The sequence below is a fragment of the Dreissena polymorpha genome, chromosome 12 (assembly GCF_020536995.1).
Source record: "Dreissena polymorpha isolate Duluth1 chromosome 12, UMN_Dpol_1.0, whole genome shotgun sequence".
NCBI classification, from domain to species: domain Eukaryota; kingdom Metazoa; phylum Mollusca; class Bivalvia; order Myida; family Dreissenidae; genus Dreissena; species Dreissena polymorpha.
In genome coordinates this window covers 53625716-53639297 of record NC_068366.1, presented here as the reverse complement: position 1 = coordinate 53639297, position 13582 = coordinate 53625716, and the positions used below count along the sequence as shown (strand labels likewise).

Genomic DNA, 13582 nt, shown 5'->3' with positions numbered 1-13582 from the left:
TCGCAAAGCATGTGCAACGCTGTTGATGACGGCTACAGTATAGAAGGCAACGGTGGTGGTGGTTTGGGAACCGGAAGTGGCGGCAGACCGGCGGTCTTTAGGTATCATCATCATCACCGTCATCATGATACAAAAACATTACCATAATCATTATCACAAGCATCCCCACCGCCATCACCACCACCATCATCATCGCCATCATCGCCTGCAACACCGTCACTGTTGTCGTATTCATCATTGTTAACATAGCATTTGCACAATCTCAATCATCATTTACTATCATTATGGTTCTATTATTTATATTATCAAAGTCAAAATAATCATCGTACGAAGAACAATAACAGTTAGAACATCTGAAATCATTTCATTTGCATCAGATATTACAAACCAATTAAAAACAGTTTTTAGTTAACACAATAAACATTTACATATTAATGTAATACCTTATATATCCCTTTACTAGGCCAATGTTGGATTTTAAACACAGTTAATCTTAGGTCGAATTGATATGCGACGTCGCATTGATATGCGAATGACGCCGTCCCAATTTGTCATGTAACAGCGTTTAGATATCGCGTATTTATTAAGACAGTCTTTACCAAATTCATTATTAACGACCTTATCACCATGATCACCATCATCAACAACACTGTCACGTTCAAACCATTCAGAGGTGGAAGGTGTCCAGTCATATATTCGAAATCGTTTCACATCAATATTCTGCAAAGCTTCGAGTTCTTGTAGGATGGGGATGTATTCCTCTGATGGACTGTAATGTATTTTTTCTGTGTCAAAAATGTAACGACCACAAACGAATTCATATCTACACTCAAGTGACAGTTTGTTCACCAGCTGGCGAAATTCTGATCGATACAATAGATCATAACAGACAGTCACATGATACAATGACAGGGGAAGCAGTAGGTCGATAAAATGAGATAAATGCATTCTAAGCGTTTCCAGCTGTTCGAGTGTTGCTAGTGACCGTGACATTGACGATACATGATCAATGTCCAACCCCAAAGAAAAAAGACTCTGACCCGAAATACTCAGATTCTTGACACCTAGACCGATTAGAGTCTCCCATAGACCAGGGCTATCATGACAGACAGCGAATGCACATGTACTGTTTAAATCTGTTGTTATTGTTACATGTGATATACGCGGTGAGCAGAGAAAGGGAATCACCCCAGTCTTTACTTGATCGAGTGAAGTTATATCACAGAACTTCAGATCACATGCCACCTTATGATCAAGTGTTAAAAGTGTGGTGAGCAGACTGCGCAGCCAGTTGGAGGAACACGTTACAGCAAACAGTTCAATTTGTTTTATGGAGGGCAGTACTGGAGTATAGGCTGCACACAGTGCTGGATCAGCACCGTTTAGCAGACACCATGTATGAATGTTTTTATTGTCACACCTGTTGAAATCAAAATCATGCACACCAATAGAGTTAAGTTCTTGAATGTTATGAATGAGAAGTTGCTTCGGTAACACTTTCACTTGTTTGCTGATTGTTATCAAATTTAAGTTTTCAAACATTGACAAATCTAGTTCATAAGATGTGAATATTTTAATACATTTTAGATTCTTATAATTAGTAATAGAGTGTGGTAGTAAAGTTACTCCTTCCGCGAGATAAATTGATTCTATGTGTTCGTTATGTGACATGTCAAGCGCTTCACATTTACAACCGCAACACATTATTAGATCTTTCAACTTCTTCAAACCCGCAAGTGCATTTGGTAGCACGGTAACATCACTTTCGAGCAGCAACTGTTCCAGGTTGTGACACGCTGATAAGTCGAACTCCATACAAGATGCAGACGATCTGACTTCTTTCTGATTTCCTCTTGTAGAGGGGTCGGCATAATCACATGCAGCTAATAAATTGGTTCCAGGACCCTGACAAAGAGAGGAAGACGCGTCTTGTGAACGTATTGTAACATGTCTGTACATAGATATCTTAACATGTAAAGATCGAGCCCGTGTAGTGTTCAGTGCAAAGATGCGGATCAAATCTTCATCATTATTACTGTCGAATTCAAAGTGACTCAGATGTAGGTCTATTGGAGTGTTTTTGTTTGCTGCAGCCTCCGTATAACCCGAGATGATGACACTTCGGAAACCATAGTGATCAAAACAATGAGGAACATCGTCGACCTGATTCATCAGTGCAGATAGTTTATTAGCTGCCAAGATGTTGAAGCCACAAAGGAATATGAGGACTTGAGAAATATCCAGATAAGAACCCCTATTAATTTTGAGATATTCCCAAATGACGTTATCAATCACGTCTGTATTGTTGGAGATGTGAAGAGCAGCAAAGAACTCTTGAACAGTCTTGTGGACAAACGAGCTTGTATTATCATAACATTTTTTACTTTTTCTTTTGGATATTAATCCTGAATGTAGTGCGAACTGCTTTGTACCTTCAGACAAATGAGCCGAAAGATTAATGTCGCTGAACACTAGTGATGTTTCTTTTTCATTTGAAAACAAAAATGAAAACGCAGCTTTGGCTATAACATCTATATGTTCCATGTTTGGTTTAACATACTTCGTGCGAGAAAAGCAGTCTACTGGTGATGGGCAGTATTGATCGAAATAACTCATTTGTGGGTTAGCTTTTTTACATAGGTTTTCAAGCAAGGTGGTAAACAATTCACACCTTGACGATCCGGTGAGACTCTCAGCAATACCATCTACCCATGTACATAGGACAAGCGTGTGCAGCATAGGCGAAGATGATATCGAATCAAGGTCACGACTCTTCAGAAATTTCTGAAACTGATCCACAGTTTCGTTAAGATCCTTTGTTTCATCAAGAAGATGTCGTAGTATCCTTTTACTGAATCCATAGGAATCGATTATTCCGTAGACTTCCAACAATATGTCTATTTGAGAATTTTTGATACGTTCATCCGCGAGTTTCCATGGTCGAGAAGTTGTGAGCACAATGCAATGATCTTTAGGAATACCGTCCATAGATGGCATAGCTTCTTTACCAGACCACTCATCCAGACCGTCTTGAACAACAAGATACATCACATTTCTCATTATTTTTAAGACTAGATTTTACTTGCTATCCCATTCGTCTGCCGCGTAGATTTTGTAGATGAGCTGAGTTTGTATCATATGTGTTACATGTGTCTGTTCTTTCGAATCGCGCAACGAAATGAAGAAGAGAAACTTGAAATTATGAAGGGTATCAACATCAACAAACGCCGTTTGTTCCTTTGTAGATTCATTCGAGGACTCATGCACGTTACACCAATCGTCAACTAACTTGGCAGCAAAACTTGTCTTGCCGCTTCCCGGTTCGCCTTGTAAATATGTACGTCTACATAAATGATCACCTCTATAAAAGCAATCTTTGTATGTCAATATTTCTTCCTGTTGTGTGCGTCTACCATCATTTTCTATTTTCATCCTGTGTATTTTTGGAGTGGCATAGACATCTTGTACGTGCTTATTGAGACTAGGATCCAAAGTAGACAGAGGCACGTAGCAAACGGTATCACGGTAATGGTTCACCAATCGCTTGAGAAGATCTGAAATAGTAATACTTCTTCATTAAAACGAATTACCTGTGTGTTTCTTCGCAAAAACCAGATACACATTTATAGAAAAACATGGCGTCAAAGGAGCATGCTGGTGAATACTAAGATATTGTGTTTTCAAATATAAGATTTTATTACATTACATTACAACATTACAGCGGTTGAATAAATTTGTCTCCTTTAATAAATGTGCGCAAAAAGTAGTAGAAAAGTAGTTTTGAAATATGTAAAAAATACTCTCTTTTTTAATTTCACATGAAACATCGCTCTGAGCATAATCCCTACCGATTAAGTGTAGTGTATATAAGACACTTCTAAAATGTAGTGCGCATTGATTTCTGTTATCAAGTTCGAAGCCGATAGAAAGCGTGTATCGAAAATGTATTCTGCAACTTGTATTTCGTATTAAAAACGATCTTACCGCATACAAATGTAACCAGATAAATATATTCGTGAATTTATGCATTATTTGAATACGTGTAATTTTTCGCGGAAATGCAGATACACATACCCATAAAAAGCACTTTCACTGGTTTTATGCATTCTGTCCTGAGAGTATATCGTGATGGCAATCATTAAAGAAGATCAACTTAATGAAAAGGCTATTCCATGGTATTTTTAAATACATGTACTAACAGACAGAATGAAGGACAGACTGGCCATCTGACAGACGGATCCACTGTGAATCCAAGAAAACCCACCTCTTCTTATATGAGGGTGGTTAATAAACCCAAGTTAATACGATTGAGTGCTAATGTTTGTCAGCTTGGTAGTTCATAATTATTGTAGTGTGCACATATGTTAAAACGAAATATTATATAAATATATATATTGTTCAATAAAACTTGTTCACAAACCTGTTACGTCACGCTCGTATTCGTCTAGCTCCTTTCCAATCGCTGCTTGATTTATGCGGTTGATGCTTTCCTGTGTCTTGTTTTCAATGCTTTGTTCTCCAGCCTGTGTCTTATTTTCAATGCATTGTTCTCCAGCCTGTGTCTTGTTTTCAATGCTTTGCTCTCCAGCCTGTGTCTTGTTTTCAATGCTTTGTTCTCCAGCCTGTGTCTTGCGTTCAATGCTTTGTTCGCCAGCCTGTGCTTTGTGTTCAATGCTTTGTTCTCCAGCCTGTGTCTTGTTTTCAATGCTTTGTTCTCCAGACTGTGTCTTGTTTTCAATGCTTTGTTTTCCAGCCTGTGTCTTGTTTTCAATGCTCTGTTCTCCAGCCTGTGCTTTGTTTTCAATGCTTTGTTCTCCAGCCAGTGTCTTGTTTTCAATTATTTGTTCTCCAGCCTGTGTCTTGTTTTCAATGCTCTGTTCCCCAGCCTGTGTCTTGTTTTCAATGCGTTGTTCTCCAGCCTGTGCTTTGTTTGTAATGCTTTGTTCTCCAGCCTGTGTCTTGTTTTCAATGCTTTGTTCTCCAGCCTGTGTCTTGTTTTCAATGCTTTGTTCTCCGGACTGTGTCTTGTTTTCAATGCTTTGTACTCCAGCCTGTGTCTTGTTTTTAATGCGTTGTTCTCCAGCCTGTGTCTTGTTTTCAATGCTTTGTTCTCCACACTGTGTCTTTTTTTCAATGCGTTGTTCCCCAGCCTGTGTCTTGTTTTCAAGGCGTTGTTCACCAGAATGTGCCTTTTTTTCAATTCGGTGTTCACTAGTTTGTGTTTTGTTTTCAAGGCGTTCTTTCCCAGCCTGTATTTTAGCCTCTAAGGTATTCAGACCTTCTTTCAGGGTCCTTTCAGCCTCTTCGGAAAAACGTTCTCCGGCCTCTTTTGCATGTGTGAGGGTCTGATTTGCTTCTTTCAACATCTTGCCCAAATCAACAAATGAAAGACGATCATTCTTCAACTACAAACATTATTTGCATTTGTTGATTATTATCGATACAGATTGTCATTATTATATTATCTGTGTCTGCATATTATACAACAGATCAAGTAGAGCAAATTTTGCAAGGCAGTAAAAAATATTAAAAAATTATCAAATTGACATTTGTTTAATTCATATATGCGTCTGTTTTTAATAAATCTTTAATGGATTGTACTAATTATTTACTGTCATTTAAGAATGCGATTTCAATATCTCCTTTTAATAATGTGACTTCAGTATCTCCGGCAAAAAAGAGTGGATATTTCAAAGGTGCAAATGTGCGTGGTAAAGTTGATATGTGACGACAGTAGTGATATGCCCTGTATGTCCAGTTTATTGGTGCTAGTTCAATCCACGATTTTGATGTTATTTCCTAAAACAGTTTTTAGATTTTCATTAAAAAATATTTCAAGCGCAATTTTCTAGTCACATAACCAAGCACAGGTGCAGTAGATAATAGCTATAGACCAATTTACATAAACTGTACGATACAATAATATTTTCAAATAAGACATTCCTCTGGTCTGTTATTAAATTATTATGTTTTCTGTCCACTTAAAGCGTTTGCTAATTGCATACCGTTCCTAAAATGGTTCAGTATCAGGATGAAATACAAATATCTATTCTTACATGACACATATTTACAATTCGCTTAAAAATATCATTGTACAAATATTTCTGTGGACTATTGCTTACATCATTTTTCACTAAAATACATTATATACGCCTTTATATGGAGACAAACAACACAAACACAATAATATTTACATCACCGAGTTTCCTGCGCGCATTTGTCGCTGAGGGATCATGCAATAAGTGGACTGGATCAGCAAGTAGGGTGGTCAGTGTCAGAAAGAAGTCCTGCAGATCAGCATCTGTGACCTTGCAGTCTGCAGTGTGGCGTACATCTCGGCCTATTTGACGCACCTTTAGGGAGCAAGGATCGCTGTGATGTTAAGGACCGAGAGAAGAAAAATTGAGGTAAACCTACACACTTCGACTGTCAGTGAAAATGTGGCATGCGTTTTAAAAAATGCTTACATAAACATAGACTATTTTAAATAAGAATTGTATATTTGATACAATGAATAATAATTGCATGACATACATCTCGTCACAACACATGAACGATTCAGATAACAAACTAAACTTTAAAAAAATAATCACATATTCAGTCTATTAGAATGATACATTTAAATATTACCTTTTCTAGTGGGCATTGCTTATAAGGTGGAGGCGGAGATAGACATGCGGCGGAGATGCATGTCTGGAAATGCGTGCAGTTCAACACAATGCTAACCACACCATTGAAGTCTGATTCTTTAACAGAGGATACGCTGCTATATCCGTCCCGTGGGAGGTAGCATTTGCCAATTTCCCACGGATCCATTGCCCATCTTTCAGCTTTAGTGTTTGCCCAACTAGGCCCATTAAATCTGTGTAACAATGTGATATTTTGTTTCACCTTATGACCTGTTTGGCATGACGTTGGTTGTTGTGAATTGTGGAAAGAACAGTTATTTCGTTTCCGCTTTGTACACACGTCCTGAGTTGGACACGGTATGAGGTTTTGAATAAAGCATTGTCCACAACTTCTACCAACTAATGTTTGGACGTTATGTAATTCCTTCAGAACAAAATCAGTCAATCCTTCCTTTGTAAAATTGAGGGAGATGCACGCTTTAAACCAGTTATTGGTATTCTTATCATTGAAGATGTTAGTGTCGGCAGCCATCCCCACGAGACTACATGAACCATTCTGTAGAGAGATAGTTTGTGGACAACCGAAGAGTAGATGATATTATGGCATGTCATCAATGTTCTTGTCCATGAGCATCCTCTGATCATGTTATTTTGGTTGCTTTATTTGTCCTATAATTAAAGTATATTTTACAAAACTTAGATCGTCTGTTCAAAGAATAAAATCAACTGAAACATTAGGCATATCATTTTATACAAACCAGTATGTGTAAAAACTGAATCATCTACAAGCAAGTAGGTATATTTTATTATACTCATGTATTCAGTTGTCAGAAAAACATCAACTCAAACATAAAGCATGTCATTTATCACAGTGTGCGTGTAAAGCTGCATGTAAACTCTATTAAATTAGAAACAAAATTTAATACCTGAAATGTTTGTTTGCATGTTTACATTTCAAACATAATTTTATTCAAATAATATTATCATGTCAACAGCTTTCATATCTAAAAGCTGCGATGTTTGATAAATTTGTCTACGTTTTTTTAATGCGTAATCACAGTGCTCCAGCTAGGATTGAAAAGGGCAGGGAGGGCTATTTTGTCAAATGGACAATTTCGATGTGCAGTATTTTATCAAAAGTGCACTTTCGAGCGCATGGTCGTGTCTGAAATGCATATTAATTTATTTTATTAATAATTGTGAGAATAAATTATTTTCATTATAAAAAAATGCAAAAAAAGATATATTTTAATAAATAAAAAGGCAGGGCGGGGCCTCGGAAGGGTAGGGCGGGGCGCACTTCCATTTAGGCCAAGCTGGAGCACTGGTCAGTGCTCAAACTAGGATTTGAAAAGGGCAGGGGCGGAGGGGGGCTATTTTGTGAAAAGAGAACTTTCGAGCGCGCTCTACTTTGCAAAATGACACTTTCGAGCGCGCAGTCGTATCCGGAATCGCCCTGTTGTATATTAATTTTTATGTTATTAATACTTGTTAGAATATTTTATCTCCATTATTATAAATACATGCAAATAAAATGTCTATAATGAGAAGTTAATTAATCACAATGTAATATGAGATTTATGAATTAAAATATGTCTAAATACATAAAAGGGCAGGACCGGACCGCGGAAGGCAGGGCGGGGCTTGAGAAGGGCAGGGCGGGGCGCCTTTCCATTGGGCCTAGCTGGAGCACTGCACTTGTTTTCACAGTAACTGTTTAAGGGAATACATGTTTATAGACTAAGACCCTAGTCTGATTTCATTTATGAATAACAAGAGCCGATTGTTTTTTACTGTTTCCGTGAAGGATCGGATTTTATGTCCATAATTTTTGCGCATGTGTCTTAAAATATAATTAGTCTAAAAGCAGATGCCTCGAAACCAGACACCATGGGCAAACAAACGATTGTATATTCAGTTACCTATTAAACAACTGTTTAAGTGGCCCCTTTAGTACCCAGAGCTATCTATTCGACTTGGCATATGTATTTTACAGAAGCAATTTTCGAAGATTCTCCAAATTTTAATTAAAAAAAAAATGCTGACTATCCCACAACCCAATTTTCTCAACAACTCTAGACAAAAAAATACAGAAATAAACCTCTGCAGCTTATACAAATTAACTATATCAATATTCATGGTGCAATGTTTTTTGATGAACCATAACGATTTTAAACTCATCTGAGCTATTATTAAAACAAATGTTCTGACCAAGTTTCATAACGATTGGACAATAAATGTGACTTCTAGAGTGATAAAAAAGGTTATACTAAAGCAATAAAATGAAAAATGCCTCGCCCCCCCCCCCCTTGTTGTTCATGTCAACAGATTTTCGAACTCATCCAAGATATCATAAGAAAAATGCTATGACTAAGTTTCATGAACATTGGGCAATAAATATGACTTCTATAGTGTTAACAAGGTTTTACTATAGCCATATAAGGAAAACTGCCCCGCCTCATCCAATGTATTGTTGGTACACATGTTCTGACCAAGTTTCATGAAGATTGGACGATCAAGAATTACGGGGTCGGAGACACGTGCCCCCCGCCCAAACTGAGCTTTGAACTAGTGACCTAAATTTCAATACGAGTCATCTACTTTCTAAGGCCACTGCACATGTGAAGTATCAAGCCAATCGGTCAATGCATTTACAAGTTAATCGGAAACGATTTTCACTCTATTGAAACAGTGACCTTGACAATTGATCTAGTCACTCCAATTTCGATACATGTCATCTACTGTCAAAGGCGAATGCGCCTGGAAAGTATTAATGGGTCAATTGGTTGACGAGTTATTGATCGGAAATGATTTTAACACTTATTGAGACTGTGACCTTGACCTTTGAATTAGTGACCTTAATTTCTGTAGGGGTCATCTACTTTCCAAGACCATCACACATGTGAAATATCAAGTCAAGTGGTCAATTGGTTGACGAGTTATCGATTGGAAACGATTTTCGCACTTATTATGATAGACCTTGACCTTTGACATAGTGACCCCCATTTTAATAGGGGTCATCAACTGTCCAAGGCCAATGCGCATGTGAAATATCTAGTCAATCGGTCGATTCGCTGACGAGTTATTGATCGGAAACAAACTGGTCTTCCGACAGACCGACCGACAGACTGACAGACCTACCGACATTCAGAAAACAACATACCCCTCTTTTTATAAGGGGGCATAAACATGTGACTTCTAGAGTGTGAACAAGGTTTTACAATAGCCATATAAAGTAAACTGCCCCGAACCCTGTCGGCCATGTTTATCAACAGACCGGAACCATTTTCGAACTCATCAAACATATCATAAGAGCTTACGTTCTGACTAAGTTTCATGACGCGTGGATATAAAATATGACTTCTAGAGTGTTAACAAACAAGGTTTTACTATAGCCATATAAGGGAAACTGCCACATCCCCTGGCAGTCATGTTTTTCAACCATCCGGAACTATTTTCGAACTTGTCCAAGATATCATTGGGACACATGTTTTGACCAGGTTTCATGAAGATTAATCAATAAATGTGGCCTCTAGAGTTTTAACAAAGTAAATGTGAATGGCACAACCTAGACGATGCACAAGAGACAAAAGGCGATCACAAAGCTCACCATGACCACATTGTGTTCAGGCGAGCTATTAAGGGAAAATGCCCCCCCCCCCCCCCTGCCATTTGGCGGCCATGTTTTTCACGCACCAAGAACCATATTTGGACTCATCCGACAAATGTTGACGACGCACAACACACAAAAGGTCTACTTATTTTTGTCATCATATTGTGAAAGTAATGCTTTTAACAATAATTAGTGCTATTTTTTATCATTTAGGTTTTGCAGAAGTAAGGACTAAGCATTGTATAGAAAGTGTCAGGAATCTGGGTCTAAGGACAGAATATGAGAATCAGGATGGTGTGTACAATCTGCTGTGTAAAACTTTTGCGTCCCTACTACTCCCACCAGCCTACATCCAAGATGCATGAAACAATCTGGGAAAGGGAGAAGCCAGCGAGTAGACTCATATTTAAAAATTAATCAACATTATTTGGAAAATTTAATAAAGGAATACATCCGTTTAGGAAATAAAGTGAACATAAGCGGAAAAGTTTATTATAAATTCATCAATTATATTTCGCCCTTTTGTTTTTTATATGAATTTTTAAATTATACTTGATTGAGGAGCATAATTCTAACAAGGCAAGTGTCAAATTTCATATAAACAAAGAGGAAAATCGTCTATGGGTTATTCTGCAATAATTATGGGCGGAGCTTAAACACTGAAAGCACGCGCTGTAACTAAACAAAACATGCCGATACATTTTCCACCAGCGTGATAATCCAGTTGGCTGTTTTTGAGGGCGGAAATCTGATCGACAGAACAGCTGAAATTTAATTTTATGGGCGGAACTTCACATAAAATAGTACAAAATAAAAATAAGATACATTGTATAAATCTATAGTAAAACCGTGTTAGAATCGATATAATTCGTGTACGTTATAGTGTGTTGGTTTTAAATTTAATCCCTATGCATCGAAGCTGCCGGACGTGGATTATTCGACATCAAACAATAACCTAAACGAATTATTTCTTAATCAACCAGCTATACCCCTGATTGATCTTTCAGAAATCTGCGCAAAAAACGTTTGGTTCATGCCAAAGGCTCTACAACTATCTGTTGGACAAGATTTCTTGTGAATCACTTACAGATCAAATGGAGATTCCATTTTCAGGTCCTTATATACCGATTAATTTTGATGAAAGGTCATCAGATTCAAATGAACGAGTTCTTGTTGTTCTTCTGGGTTTATCGCTATTTGATTTTCTGCTATAATTAATATGATAATCTGAAGTAATGAATCTATAAGATTAATCTATTATCATAGGACAATGATGTATTGTTGAAGTTTCTGAATCAATTATAATCATTATCAGCAAAGCATCAACATCAGCATCATTAAAAACAACTTCAATACCTCACTATCATCGTATGTCTTGAATGTTATCACTTTCGAACTCGATCTAGGTATTGAAAGAAACATTCTGAGCAAGTTTTATGATAGGGACAATTTTACTTCAAGGGAGTTAACTATGTTTCAAAATAGGTATGTAGGGAAAACGGTCCCGTCCCATGGTGGCCATGTTTTTCAACGGACTAGAAGAATTATTTAACTCGACCAAGATATCATTATAAAAAATCTTCTGGAAAAGTTTCGTGGTTATTTAATAAGGAATTTGAATCATTTAGTGTGAACAAGGTTTTACTACAGCAATATAAAAAAACTTTCCCATCCATAGTGCCCATGTTTTTAGCAGACTGTAACCATTTTCGAACTCGGCCCCAGATATCAGTATTCAAATGATCTGACTAACTTTCGTGAAGATTTGACAGCACATGTGAATTATCGAGTAATATAAAGGCAACTTCCCCTCCATAACGGCAATATATTTAGCAGACTGGAACCATCTTCGAACTCGGACCAGATAACAGTATCAGAAGAAAAGAAAGTTCTGACCAAATTTCCCTAAGATTTGGCATCAAATGTGAATACGTGAGTGCTTCCAATGTATTTTCTTCAATTCGACTAATTGACCAAGACTTGTAATCGAATTAACATTACCTGACCCATAATATCACTATGAAAAATGTTTTGACCATATTTCTAGAGTGTTAACACGCTTTGTGTATTTGACCTCGTCAAATGAGCATATAAAAATGGTTCTTAATTGATAAAACATCTACGTGACGTTTGTTAACTGTTTTTATCATACTACAATAAAAGCTCTCATAGAATAGACAGCATGCTAGCAATATACCAACTTACAGCAAGTTAAGTTTAAATGCATTTTCGTAACAAAGAAACAACAAATATTTGTTTGAATGTTGTTCAATATTTCAGTTTCTGTTAATTTCATGATCTTTTACAAAAGAAAATTAACACAAACTTGTGTAACAAACACTACCGTGGAATATTGCTACAATCTTGTAGACGACCGCATTGATGGAGATCAATTGAATTTAATCACTTCATATTATAATCATGATAAATATATGGATACAGTGAGATTCTATTTCAATAATAATTAATTAAACTTACAGATGAGGCTTTCATTCACTTCATATCATTACATGAACAATCAAATCTTGTTAATCTCATGACATGCATAGAAAGGTTAAATGTTATGACGTCCACAGGACGTTTGGGTTATCGTCCTCATTTATCTTAAATGAGGTCAGATTGATTACATTTTATAATCATCTCAAACTAAGATAGTTACAATAGAGGAATGAATTTATCAGCTAAGTTTCATACTAAATATGAACTCATATTGTGACTAAATTGGATGTCTCACCAGTATACAATAAAGGGCCTGTCATTGTTTAGACAGATGCAGTTGATTTGAATACTCTGATAGCACCACACTTAAACACATACAACGAGTTCTACAACTTTCCCGTTGTAATTGTCTGCGTCTGCATGATGTCAGTGTTACGATGAGCCAGCTCATTTGCTGACTCAATACAGTAAAACCATTTATTTTCGTTATCATTAAATTTCGTGAGTTTTCAAGACTGACTATTTTGGTGACACGTAAAATTATGGATGTATGATTCTGGAAAACACAATTATAAGGAGTAATGTTCGCAGGTCATTTTCCGATGTGTTTTTAATACTTGTCATCGCTAAATGGCAGTGGAGGTAGTGGGGTCACTCCCAGGAGGTGGGACCTGTTTATGACATACCAATTAACTTGTCATTGTTATGATGTGATAGTAACTGGACTTTTGTAATGCATGCCTATTCACAAATACATGTAAATGGTCAGCGGATAAGCTGAATTACCGTGAACGATTGTTTTAAGCGACGAAGCTAATTTCGTATAAGCCATATTCAATTACAAGCATGGACATCATAAATACATAATAAATATGTTTTTATTTGGGTGCACTAACAGCGC

The 13582-nt window shown here is 36.9% G+C and overlaps 1 protein-coding gene across 5 annotated transcripts in view; it reads right to left on the bottom strand.

The window, feature by feature from the left end:
* Positions 1-344: 344 nt before the first annotated feature.
* The window catches only part of LOC127852782 (uncharacterized), a 109935-nt gene continuing 96697 nt past the window's right edge, over positions 345-13582 (bottom strand). Inside the window, exons 21-24 of one of the 5 annotated variants that reach the window (XM_052386745.1) lie at positions 6195-6353; positions 5085-5405; positions 4421-4523; positions 2292-3554 (exon numbers count right to left, since the gene is read on the bottom strand). In XM_052386745.1, the coding sequence (XP_052242705.1) occupies positions 3079-3554; positions 4421-4523; positions 5085-5405; positions 6195-6353 (1059 nt within the window). In that variant the 3' untranslated portion in view covers positions 2292-3078. Of the gene's footprint in view, positions 3555-4420; positions 4524-5084; positions 5406-6194; positions 6354-13582 lie in introns of all 5 variants that reach the window. The other 4 variants (XM_052386746.1, XM_052386747.1, XM_052386743.1 and 1 more) reach the window with 4 other exon arrangements.